This window comes from Gorilla gorilla, chromosome X (assembly GCF_029281585.2).
Source record: "Gorilla gorilla gorilla isolate KB3781 chromosome X, NHGRI_mGorGor1-v2.1_pri, whole genome shotgun sequence".
In the NCBI taxonomy this organism is placed as follows: Eukaryota; Metazoa; Chordata; class Mammalia; order Primates; family Hominidae; genus Gorilla; species Gorilla gorilla.
Window position 1 is genome coordinate 136,043,014 of NC_073247.2, and position 13,773 is coordinate 136,056,786.

General features: G+C 37.3%; 1 protein-coding gene across 5 annotated transcripts in view; it reads right to left on the bottom strand.

Moving 5' to 3' along the window:
• Positions 1–2,816: 2,816 nt before the first annotated feature.
• Positions 2,817–13,773, bottom strand: part of TENM1 (teneurin transmembrane protein 1) — an 831,890-nt gene continuing 820,933 nt past the window's right edge. For all 5 annotated transcript variants that reach the window (XM_055376889.1, XM_055376891.1, XM_055376888.1 and 2 more), the window contains 4 exons: positions 12,599–12,986; positions 10,544–11,764; positions 9,574–9,716; positions 2,817–8,199 (listed from right to left, as the gene is read on the bottom strand). In XM_055376889.1, coding sequence (XP_055232864.1) covers positions 7,441–8,199; positions 9,574–9,716; positions 10,544–11,764; positions 12,599–12,986 — 2,511 coding nt within the window. In that variant the 3' untranslated portion in view covers positions 2,817–7,440. The remainder of the gene's footprint in view (positions 8,200–9,573; positions 9,717–10,543; positions 11,765–12,598; positions 12,987–13,773) is intronic.

Consider the following 13,773-nt stretch of genomic DNA (forward strand, 5'->3'; position numbering starts at 1 on the left):
TAATTTGTCTTGAAATATTCCTTATAATTCCTTATAAAATATTCAGAGACTGATGCTATTAATAAACCAAATAAAGGATTGATGATTATCTTATCGGAGTGATTCCCTGGAAAAGGTAAGTGCTTTTCTGATTTTATCGCTGTCCAAGTTCCTGGTTGATGAGCCTACTTCCTGTCTTCTTTGGCTGGCCTTTTATTCATCAAGTTTTTTTTTTTTTTTTCACCTTTTCTTTCCCAACATGAGCATCCTTGCTATTTTCCAGTACGTAATCACTTGCACCTTTACAGAAAGGTCATATTCTTGCTGTATCTAAAATATTGCCATGCTAACATATTGTAAGATGCTGAGTCAAGGTAGAAAAATGCACAATATATTTCCAAGTGTGCAGCTCTCTTCAGAAAAAAAAAAGTGTGTCAGCAAGCCCAAAAGGAACATGACAGCTTATCAAATACTTATTCATTTCCTCTGAAATTTGTTCTTAAGAGATAAGGTCAGTAGGGAGACAAGCTTAGGTAATTGTCTGTTTGGCTGTTACAGGCAGGGAACCTTTGTGGTAGTGCACAGGTAGAATAAGTCTATAGAGAATGCCTCTGATTAAGTCCTCTGCTATAAATAAAGGGCTGGATTTAAGATATTCTTTCGGGTAGAATGGACACAGAATTAAAAATGTGCGAAACAGCTTTAAACTCTGTTAATGTTTCAACATCAGCTTATATTTTATTTGATTCACTTCGTTAAGCTTAGAATCCAAAGTCTACTACTAGTAAAACCCAGATTTGCCCTTGAGCATTTCAAGGTTATAGGATGCCTGGTCTTCCTGTTAGGATGCTATACATTCAACTTTAACACCTATGTTTTCTCTTGCAGTAAATGGGATACCATTATTTTGTAGTTTGCAACTACGGGGGAAGTTAAACTACCCAGTTTGGACATTTTCCTAATTTGGGGTGATTGGCCAAACTTGTAGTAAAAGGCTGAATTCTTATCATTAGGTCATTTACTTCTTAAATGAAGATTTTTTTTAATGTAGCAAGATATAATAAGGCTGACTAACTGTTTGGCTAGAGCCCATTAACATATATGGAATTGAGATATATATATATATATATATATATATATATATATATATATATATATATATATATATATATATATACATCTTGGTTGCACACATACACGCAGAAATAGAACTGTTTTCTCACAAGATGACAAAAGGCTATACTACGTATCACATGCAGTATTGGACAGAGAGAGTAAAAGCAGGAATGCATAAGACCTGATTTTTTTTTCTTTTTTTTTTTAGTCACCTGGTGGGCCATTTAAACATTTTATTTATTTATTTTTTAATTTTTATTTTACTTTAAGTTCTGGGATGCATGTGCTGAATGTGCAGATTTGTTACATAGGTTATATGTGCCATGGTGGTTTGCTGCACCATCAACCCGTCATCTAAGTTTTAAGCTCTGCATGCATTAGGTATTTGTCCTAATGCTCTCCCTCCCCTTGCCGCCCACCGCCTGCCAGGCCCCAGTGTGTGATGTTCCCCTCCCTGTGTCTATGTGTTCTCATTGTTCAACTCCCACTGTTTTTCATCTTTGTCACTGATTATCCACGTGACCTTAGGTAAGTCAGTCTGTTACTGTTACTGCATTTGCCAAGTAGGAATAATTAAGTCGTACTAACCTCACAAGATTATTAAGGTACAATAATTTACATATATGTGTGTGTGTAATTACATATATGTATAACTTTAAGGTAGTAATATTACTGAATGTTTAAATAACATTGACTGATATTCACAGATCTCTAAAAGGGAGGGTGAATAGGGAAGGAATATACAAACATCTCCTAGTATAATTCTCTCTCTATAGGAGCTCCTGCCCTTTTAAAAAATACCCTGAGTGTGAGGTGGGATGCATATTTTGAAAAAAATTTCCAGATGATTGATACTAACAACCCCCTACCCCCATTGTTTTTTACTGATGGGTTGTGTTGAGATGATCAAGGTTGTCTTCTGCTCCATGATTCTTTTCACTCTCTCTCTCTCTCTACACACACACACACACACACACACACACACACACACACACACACACACACACACACACACACACACACACACACACACACACACACACACACACACACACACACACACACACACACACACACACACACACACACTGAAGTGGTGTAAATTGCAGGATTCCAAGTTTCAGTAATGGGTTGTTTGGACTATATGTGCTCCGCTGGTATCAAGATGAATTTTTGAAGATCTGTTGGCCAGCTTTCCCAGCGTCACTTGTAAACGTCTTCTTGTGAAAAACAAGTGCCAAATGGCAATTGTAATTGCATAGGATTTTTTTAGTGTTTCATGATTGCCTCCCCTCCCTGACACCCTTCCCCACTGGCTGCTGCCCCAACATCCATTATTTTTTGCCAGTGCATTTGGACACCCTAAACTCCTATATCTCTCCCACCCCGTTTTTATAATTTTTTATTTTCTTTCTATTGCTGAGAAAGGCACCAAAAGGAGAGGGAAGGTTTTTTAAAGGAAGTCACAGCCTAGAGGCATTTAAATTTGCAGCAGCTACTCTTCTTTGTTTATTAAATGGTCATTTGTGTCAGAGATCCTATTTGTATGAAAAATAAAAATGAAGAGCTGTCTGCCTAGGATTAGTGACTTTTTGATTTCTGTACCTACATTTTCAAGATGATGTGGTTTTATTGTTCCCTGTTAGTGAGCCACTTGTCCTATCTAAGGTGACCAGACTGATTTGAGAATGCAGTTTGGCGCATAAATAAAATGGGACACATTTTTCATTGGCAATTTTATTTTTTAAAAATGAAATATTCAAAGTACTTTTCTTTCAAATATCAACACATAATGTTTAACCTTAAATATTTACAGCATGTTGTTGTGATACTCTTGTAGAAAAATGCATGCTTCTGGCCTGAAAGCCAGAGCAAAATGCAAAAGACCATTTAACTGCAGCCAGAGAACATGAACCTGTACAGTATCCAGTCACTTTTCAGCACAGGAGAGCAGGAATACAAAATTGGAACCTATTGTTTCCTAGCAACATGGCTCAGACCATTATAACACAATTTTCAATATGATTAGAACCTCTAACTGTTGTTATACAGAAACTGAAAACTTGGCATACACTGTAAACATCTTTACTTTTCATGAGAAAGTAAGCAGCTAAAAAGAATGTTTTTCTGACATAAAGGCTATACTTCTCTTTTTCGCCTTCTTTCTTACTGATGCTTTTGCCAGAAGAATAGTAAAGATTTAGACGTTGTCATGATTCATACAAGTAAAATATTTTTCAAGGACACAATCTGATATACTAACATTTATTTAAGAGGTTAAAGTCCACCACTAAATCTAAGGAAAGATTTTTAACTGCCAAACACATTTCCTTTGACAAATAATGTAAGATGACAACTGCCAAGACAAAATCCACAGCAAGTTTAACTCTAAGTATTTTCAGTTACTGTTTAGAAAGTAATTTCTTCTTATGAACAGTAGTATATTTGGTCCTTAATAGCTTTCACATGAAGGACACACTGAAAATAATAGTCACTATTTATGGTTGAATTCTTTTTTGTTGTTTGTTTTCTGTATTTTTAAATTTTACTTTGCTTTTTTTGTTTTTTTGTTTTTTGCTTTTTTTTTTTTTGTTTTGTTTTGTTTTGTTTTCTTTGCAGAAGAAAGAACCTTTATAGAAGGCTGTGGAAGAGCTGAAGTACTAGTCAGGTCAGCTATGTGTATGTGAGTTTCTTCAAGAAAACAGGAATGTTCCATTCCATCTGTAGCCTTATGTCTTTCCACAAGCTATATATAATATGCTCCAATGTCTCCAAAATTTTCTTTTCAATACTTCGTTACTGTACTTTTGCTTCTATTACCAATGAACTCCATTACAATCACCCTTACATGAACACATCTTCATAAATGCAAAAACTTTGCCCTGACTCTCTTAAGTGATATTATAGTGGGGCCTGGTCTAGTTAAAAATATATTTTTAAAGAAAGAAAAAAAGAAAAAGAGTCAAAATAACATGATGGAATGCTTGAAACTGTGTCAACAGTGATGAAAATGTCTCATGAAAATTATAACTTAATTTCATACCTGTCTACATAGGTAGCATGTGAATTCCAAATTATACATTGTCAAGTTTTCATACATTTGGCTATGTTGTATATATTATATATATGTAGTCTATATATTATAGATCTTCTAGATAAATTGACAGTAAAGGACACACTTATTTTATACATTTTTTTGGGTTAAAAAGTAAATCATATACTTATTTATATGGTAAAAGTGTTTTGTTGCAAGTTAGTATGAATTGAGATTTATTTCCCTTTCCTTCAGGAGTCATGCTTCTAATCAATAACGATTAGAATGACAACTAAAAATAACATATTTAAATGTGTTAAACTTTGAACTTTTCAGTTCATTTGGATCTCTAGACTGTAGTGCAAGAGTGAAAACAAAACAAAACAGAAAAGCACAAACAAAATGGGCTTAAGTAGGAAAAAGAAACAACCATGGAGTATTCCCTGCCTCCAGCCCAGAATGTTCTTCATAGGAGAGTCCAACTACTATGCTCTCACTTTAACTTACTCGAATGGTGTGTGGCTGTGCAGCGTCAGCCATCTGTCTGCTGGGTATGAGAAATTCATATGTTTCTCTGAAAAATGCTTTTACTTGCATCAGGAAATGCAAATGAATTGTTCTTTCAATAATTTAAACTGCAGAACTGCAAGTCAATGAAGGCATTCTTTCTATTCAGCTGAATAGGAAGTGATATACTCAATATCTCCGTCTTCTTATTAAGAAATGCCAAAATGTTTCTCTTCAATTTACTACTGATTAGTAGTTTTGTTTTTTTTTTCTTTCCTCCCTCAAGCTTTAGGAGTTGTAAAAAGAATAATAATAGTTCAAGGCAGTATTAAAACCACAGCTGTAAGTAATAAAAAGTGCATTTCCTGAATATAATACAAATGTAACTTTAAGAAACTAAAGGCACGAACCAACCAAATACGTATTACAAACTAGAAATGCACAGTTCAAGGTAATCACTATTAAGTAAAAGCTTCAAATATTTGTTTCTAATGGATATTTAAAGCAGTTTGAAAATGATACATCATCAATGAATTGCAAAAACGTATAATTGCTTAAAATATAAGCAAAATAGACTCTAATATTGACATTTTGGATTCGTGATAAAATACATAATCACATTTATGAATGCACTCTCTATATACAGTTCACAAATTATTTTTCCATTAATTTAAAAGAACATCAGAGGTTCTAGGAACTTAAGGTCCATTTTTAGGTTGGTGTGGAGGTATTCAAATTTTCAACAAGTTTGTTAGTAATTTTAGAATTCCATTCTGAATAAATACTGTACCACTAATACAGGCCTGATTCAGAAAAAACCCAATAATATGATTTTAGTATGGATTAGCAATATATCAAGCTGGTGTGTTTCCAGTTATAAAGAGAGATGAGTTCATCATGAATTCTGTCTCTCAGAATACATGTGTAAGTGGTATTCTAACCCGAAGGTTTTGAAAATGAAATGTTTGAATACACCCTTCCCTACTGATTGCCAGGGTCATTTCCTTTCCCTTGCTTTCCTTTGTGTAGTAGGAGGCAGACTCTTGAAAAACCTTAACATGAGCTTATGACTTTGCATATTTTCAAAGAAACTGTCATCGCAAAGCAAGGCAATGACCCCACACTGCATTTAGGTAGCATCTGGAAAGAATCCAAGCTAACATTCCATCATAAATTTGCCTTCAGACATAGCAAATATTCAGATTCGGTGATGAAAGTGCAGAAGCTGGCTCAGGGGAATTTTCTACGGGCCACATTGTGCTGTCATGTATTTTCATTTGTGGTAACTTACAATTACACAGCATTTTACAAACTATCTCTTTGTCACTGGGCACAAATCTTCCAGCTCACCAAGGGGCTTGTTTTACTGCAGGATTCCTAGAGATTGAGAAACTGCAGCTGATATTAACACTAATCCTGACCTTTCTCCAAATTTTAAATGATCGCAGAACAAATAACCCGTCCTGGAAAATAGTTATTTTCCTAGGCAGTAGAGATGATTAAATAAAGATAAATGGGTAAGGACGGAGAATGAAAATAACTAACTGTATAAATTATTTTAGTAAAAATGAGTCTGCCTCTCTATAGTTAGTTGAAATGTTTTTGGTTGGAAAGGATTTACTTGATTCGATTTCCTGAAGATGGCTGGGAGATGTTCAATACAGAATTGTACATTTGAAAGATAAATCTAAGTGGGCTGAAACAATGTGGCAGCAACTGCTGTGATGTTTGGTCTGGTCTTCCCTTTAGTACTTTCACTTAAGTACCAGGTCTATTTTTTTAAGGTTTTGGCTCTTATGAATTTCTGCAGTAGTAGTTAATGTATGTATCGGCATCCCAGACACGTATGCCTGCTAAAGCCTTTTTTTGTTTTTGTACCAGAATCATACTTTTAAGTAAATTACCGTTCATGTGCACAAAACCATTGGGTTAGTGTATAGATACTGAATCACTAATGTGAAACTATGACCAAAACACATCCTATATATAAATGAGAAATTCCTACCCAGGTTAATAAAAGCTATGTTTACATGATACCAATACAGCTGAACAACTTTTAGTAAAAAATTGAGTCAAAACAGGTCGTGTGAGAGAGGTCACGCCGGCCAGCTGCTTTGGTATCATGTACACACGAGCAAATAGCGGCTATACAGTCTGGTTACCACACCCACAGGGAAGCATGGTAGACAGAACCCAGCCACCACACGCCAAAACACAGCACAACAATATGGCATTTACTTTAACAAGCAAGGAGGAATAATCAAGAAGGAAGGGCAATTGGGTCCTGACTCTAGGAGATGGTGGCTGAAGACATTTTACACCTGTTTTTAAGTTTCCTATAACAGATCTGGAAAACGTCAAAGGGCTGGCAGTCTTTCGAAAGGCAAGTTTCAGATACTATTGCACCACCTATTCAAATAGCCCGCAAGTTCTGCCAACAGTTAAGGATGAAACTGCTTGTCACAATAGAGATAGAGAACCTTGGGTTCTTTCTGGATATTGGAACATATGCATGGCTCGGCAAATTGAAAGTGGTGCTTTCTGAAAACTGTTTTTAGCTGTTTGAGTTCTACTTGTGTTATTTTGAATACTGCCACACAAGAACTAAAAATCTCTGTCATTTCTTAAAGAGTTTAAACAAACAATATTAAAATACCATCTTCCGTCACATTGAAAGGCAGTTGGATATGTTTTTCCTCCATATTTACATATACAGAGTTCTGATCTAGAAAACCAATACAATAAACCATTTTATGTTTTAAAAACAGGCAGTCTTTGGTGACGCAAAGGCAGAGATATTTTTGTTACCTCCTGCCTATTTCGCTCTGTCTCATAAAGTGAATATTGTTGGCACTGTCAGAAAGTTCTAAATACTGCTCAACAGACAAAACAAAATACCCATCATAACCTTGTACCCGCCCAGTGCTCAAAAGCTGCTGCTTTTCCCCTTCTGTCCATGCCCTAACCCCCTCTTCCCCCTCTTGCAGCCTTCTTTGTTCCTTAGTCCAGGCCTGGGCCACGGCGCGCTGTCTGGCAATCTCCAACACGTGATTCTTTTCCTCTTCGACAGTTGTCCCATACCGGATGTTGAAGCACAGGGCTCCATGCTGGAGCTGAATATCTGCAAACCGTCTAGTCCTCCCATTCAACACAGAAGTCATCTGGGACACAGTGACATTGACACCATTCTCCAGAATCCGCCTCCCCCCAGTGTTACCGATGAGCACCAGGTCTTCCTCCAGAGACCCAAGCTTAATGAAGTAGTGAGTGTCCCTCCCCTCTATGGTAAAATGTAGGTTTTCCAGGTAATGGGCATTATTGAGAATGGCAGCAAGCCGCCTGCTATCTTCATTGGCTACTCCTATAATATCAGCTGTTACTATGCCATCCTTGATGGCAAATTTTATACCTTTCCCAAAAACAGAAGGGACAGCAGCAAACCTTGGTTGCTTCCCTCCTTCAAGGCACCGTCCATCATTGTATCGGGGAGTCATAGGTAGTTGGTCCAAGGAAATGAAATTCCTGAGCTGTTTCTGGAGTTCACACTGAATGCCCAGGATAGTCTAGGAAAGAGAGGCACAGAGCAGATGCAGCATGGAGTTAGACATCTGTCAGATACTTGGTGATTGTGGAAAGGACAGGCTTGCAAGGTTGCTTCCTTCTCTCTTTAATTTGTCAGTGAGTGATTTAAAAATAAGCCAGATTTGGAATCTCTTCATCAGAGATTTGGAAAAGACTAACAGGTGACTACCTAGCATTCTTATATCTTGGTGGAGTTAAGCATAAGGAAATACATTTAAACTTGAAATCACAGAATTGCAGAGCTGGAAGGCACTTTAAGTTGGTCCAGCTCTCCCAAAACACAGATATTTTATTTTCACTGATTTCACTCACACTGACTAGATGTTATTACTACATGTAGAGTAACACTTAGGCACAGTGAGGCACAAAGAAATGCATAAGGCATAGTTCCTACTTTAAAGAGTTTAAGACCTTATAATTAACTATGGCAAATCAGCCAGAAATTCATTGATCTTTTTATGTGGACTTAAAAAAAAACCTTTTTTTTTTTTGGCAATTTTCAAACATACTAAGAAATAAAGAGAAAAGACTAATGAACCTCCAAGTATCCATTATGAAGCTTCAGCAATTTTCAACATTTTGCTAAATGTTTTTTAGAAGGACTTTTAATTACAGAAAGCATTTACATCTTTACAAAAAGGGATGAATTTATAGGACCTATGTAGAACTTCCTGTCCCTTATAATTTTTTAGACTTAAATTTCAAGGCCTCACACCCAAATTTCAGTTTTATTCTATCAAGCCCATTTTGTTTTCGCAAACACAGATATTCATATTTCTTTCAGTTGAAAGAAAAAGCTCCTTATTTTCATTTGTACCTCATACTTCTGGTGAAATCATCTGCTGAATCTTAAATGTTTTGATGTTCCTATTTTTTCTCAAAACTGTACCCTTGTAATATTTATTATTTTTGCTTCATTGTTTATGTATTTTTTCTTTATCAGAATAATTTTATTCTGTTATTCCCATGCTCTTAAGACATCAACCCCTAAATTATTTTACAGTTGGAAATCTGATGTTTTCGTGTCTCTTACTGAACAATTTTCTCTAGGTAGAATCCATAATTGCTCTTGGTAGCCCATTTCAGAATTTTTAAAGTACAGTTCCTCTTTCCTCTTATGTACCTATTGCAGCAGTCATCAAGTAACCTGTTAATCTTTTTTTCCCCCAAAACTCCAATTCTCTGATCTTTTTCTCATGGAGCTTTTTTTATACCTTCTCATTAATTGTACACATTTTAGTGAATATTCAAGAAGACTAAAAAATCAGTAAGCAAATATATGTATATATAATTTCTAGGTATTGAATGCCCTTCTGTTGTTTCAGCTAAAAGGAGGTGATAAAACTTTTACTAACCTTTCCAGGATCCCACTCTTGAGTTTTTGTCTGAAGCCGTAGAAGCTCGTAAGTTAATTCTAAATTTTCTAATTCAGGTTTGGGAAATCCAGGTAATACATTGTGTAACTGGAAACCAAATAGCTCCAACCAACTTCTGATGTCTGTGAGACACAATATTAAAAAAAGAAAATGAAAAATCCCATACTTTATAAGCTTTGTTGAAAACTTGAAAGATACCTCTCCTGCCTTCAAACTGTTTAGGCAATAGAAGTTAGGAATAAAACTCCTATTTATTTATTTATTTATTTATTTATTTATTTGACGTAGTCTCACTCTGTTGCCCAGGCTGGAGTACAGTGGTGCAATCTGGGCTCACTGCAACCTCCACCTCTTGGGTTCAAGCGATTCTCCTGCCTCAGCCTCCTGAGTAGCTGGGATTACAGGCACGTGCCACCACACCTAGCTAATTTTTGTATTTTTAGTAGAGATGGGGTTTCACCATGTTGGCCAGGCTGGTCTCGAACTCCTGGCCTCAAGTGATCTGCCTGCCTCAGCCTCCCAATGCTGGGATTACAGGTGTGAGCCACCGCACCCAGCCTAAAACTCCCCTTTATATGGCCCACACTGAAACACCTGATCCTCTCTCTACAGGGAAGAGTGTTGATTTGTGGATAACCCTGGATTATAAGATCAGCTTATATGATGAAACAAGAATCCTGAATTTTTCTTTTACGAAATTATTCATATAAGCTTGTAAGAGTAAAACATAGAAACAGCTAAAAAAATGTAGTAGGATGCAAAAGTATTATATGTTAACATGCACGTTTTGCTCACTCTAGAAAACTAAGGAAGACAGCAAATGCACAATAACTTGCGGGCTAACTGTCAGGAAGAGGAAGCATATTTACAAAGGCATTGAGATTCTGTGATAAAATCAACAGTACCGAGTTACTCAAGTTTAGCTTAAAGTTTTAAATAGTTTAAATACCTGTGGTATACTTTGCAACATCTTGAATTTTGCCAACTGGGTAGTTATTTTCAAAGGAGTAGAGGTTGAATGGTTTAGGAAGGAGGTTCAACTGTTTCCATATGTGATGATTAGGCGTTGTCCATCTGCCAGCAACAACATCATAATCCCTTTGCCCCAGGTGCACTAATTTAGTAAGGAAATCATAGAGTCCTCCATGAAAACCAATAATGACCTGAAAGTCAGGGTAAGTGTCATGATAGATATCGCCATAAGGTGTGTACAGTATCTCCTTTATGACCTGACCTCGGCTGCTGAACACAGCTAGTGGGGTACCTGTATTATCACAGGCTACATAATATTCTTCACCACTGCTTAACTCCATGGCAATAAGGTGACCTTGGAGATCATAATACAGAGATGTAATCTCCGAGCTTGTGTGGTTGTACAAATGAGTAACTCTTATGGGGTTGGTAAGGTCTGCATAAAAGAACTGAAGGTGCTGCCCTAGGCTGGACTTACTCGCGACACGTCGCCCAAGCCCATCATAGTAATACTGCATAGTCCAGCCAGAAGCCTTATTGTAGGCTTTCTGCAGCAGGCCATTAGAATTATATTCAAAAATATCATTTCCCCTCTGCCTCAGAAAGCCATCTTCATCCATTTTATACTGAATTTCTCCTAATCTGGTGATGCGGTCTCGGAGGTCATATCGGAGAGGAGTAAGACGAGCACTATTCCCATGGCTTAAGAGGTTGATGTTTCCATTCAGATCGTAACTATAACGCCACTGGGTTTTGTCATTTACAGAAACAGTCTGAAGTTGCCCATCAGCATCGTATTCATAGAAGTACCTTGTTATATTGGCATCTACTCCTACCCTTATGTCACATATTACCATGCGGCCCACATTATCATATTGAATGGTCATCCAGTAGGCAATTGCCTTTAGGATTTCATATTGGACTTCAATGACTTGTCCATTGGCACTGAAGATTTTGGTGTGTTTCATCACTGTAGTAGTTATGACCTGATTTAAATCGTAATTAATTACACTGAATTTTCCAAACTGCTCTGTTCTGCCAGAGACATCAACATATCGGTAAAGATCTATAGGCAAAGGGGTTTCATTGATTACAGCTTGCATGCTTGTGACTCGGAAATTGTTGTAGCTGTAGTCGAACCGTGCATTCACAAGGCCTTCTTCACTGAATCTGAAAATCTGGCGTCCAATAAGAGGTCCTGCAGGAACCAAAACAAAAACAGTAAGAAGCTAGGCGATCAATGTGGAAGAGTCAGAAAGGTCTAGTGTTATTTTATTTAGTACTGGTGCTTTTATATTCATAATACAATATTAGAGACTGATCTCTGATATCAAATGCCTGGGCATATTACCTCGTGGATATATATTCTCATAGTGGTAATCCTCAAATATAAAAAATTAAAATACTCTATAGTTATAGAAAATTTTAATTATAGAAACTACAGAAGTAATAACACATCCAGTAGCCCAGGGTGATGAAATTGATATTATGAACATGTTTTCTTGCTATAATCACTGACAAAAATGCTTTCGTTTCATTTAACCTTTGCTACAAAGTCAGAGGGTCAGGTTTTGACAAATTCCAGCATTAAAGTAACTGGATTTGGGCATTCTATAAACCCAAAGGGTGAAATACATTAGAAAGTTCTGACTTGTGAAGATATTTTGTCATCAACTGAGGCTTATAAAGGTTACACAGGGCTTGAGCTAGTTTCAGTGAGACTTATATCTTGCAGTTTCATCTTTGAGAAGATTTGGTGCTGAGCAGGAATGGGTATACAGTTACACTAGGCACTTGGATTTCAAATTACTTGAGAGCTGAAAGAAAGAAATGCACTATATGTTTTTAAGAAATCAGCTTTCATCAGACTATAACATGCTTTAAATTTTCGATGTCAGATAATTTGATAAGTAAAGTGAAAGTTGGGTTGAATGTGTGTAGATTAATGCTTCTATCTCACACTGTGGTCAGTAAAAATGTCATGAGAAAATAGTGATGTTGTTGTACACACCATCACTCTTTCACAACAAACCTGTTTGCCTGTATCTGATTGTGCAGATGAATCCGTCATGCATCAGGTGTATTGTCTTAATCACTCCAGAAGACTCTTCATATGTTAATGTGACCTGAGTGGTATCATAGAGAACCTCAGAAAGCCTTGCTTGCTTGGTGTACTTGTATAAGACTCTGCGCCCTGTCCCCAGATGCAGGGTCTGTAGCAATCGGCCATCTCGACTATAGTCTTGGATAAAAGAAGTGCTACTGTCCGGTGGGGTGTAGATGTTCCGGTAGTAGCCCACCGAAAGCATGGTTTGTAAGCTGTGACGCACCATGCTAGGCATGGTGACTGAGAGCAGACAATCTGGTTGGTCATACTCAAAGATGTAACGCCGCTGGCTGTGTAGGAGAAGCATCACAGACTGAAACGAGACAAAGGCAGACTAGCATATTATGGACAGCTAAAGTTGAGGCGACTAACGAAAATACACATTCATCCATTCAACACAAATTAATCAAGCACTTACTGTGTGCCAGACACTGTGGCAAACCCTAGTGGATACAGTAGTGCACAACAGTGGTGTCTATCTTCATGAAATTTACAGTTTTAATGGAAGAGAAAGACAAGTAACCAAGCAATTACAATATAGTGTGAAATGTGTTATGACAGGGGAGTTACAGAGTGCTTCTGGAAGGCAGAGGAAGACCAGCTTACTCAGACTTGAGAGACCAGAAAAAGCTTCTTGGACAAAGTGGCATCTGAGTTGAGACATAAAGATTGCCTAGGGATTGTCCAGGTGAAGGCAGGGAGCCTGGGGCAGGGGTAGGGAAAGAGTATTCTTGGCAGAGAGCACAGCCTTGTGAGGGTCTGGATATGAAAAAGAACACGGCTTTTTCAGAGAATGAGAGAAATTTTGTGTGGCTAGAACTTGAGTATGTTGGGAGTGGTGGGAATGGCAGGAGATGACGTCAGCTATGTAGGCTGAGTCCAGATCATGCTAGGCTTTCTAAGCCACACTAAGGAGTTTGGGTTCAAGTATGTTGGCAACAGGGAGTCATCGAAGGGTTTCTATTTTATTTCATTTTTTTTAGAGCCAGGGTCTCACTGTGTTGCCCAGGCTGGAGTGCAGTGGTGTAGTCATAGCTCACTGCAGCCTCGAACTCCTGAGCTTAGGCTATCCTCCTGTCTCAGCCTCCTGAGTAACTGGG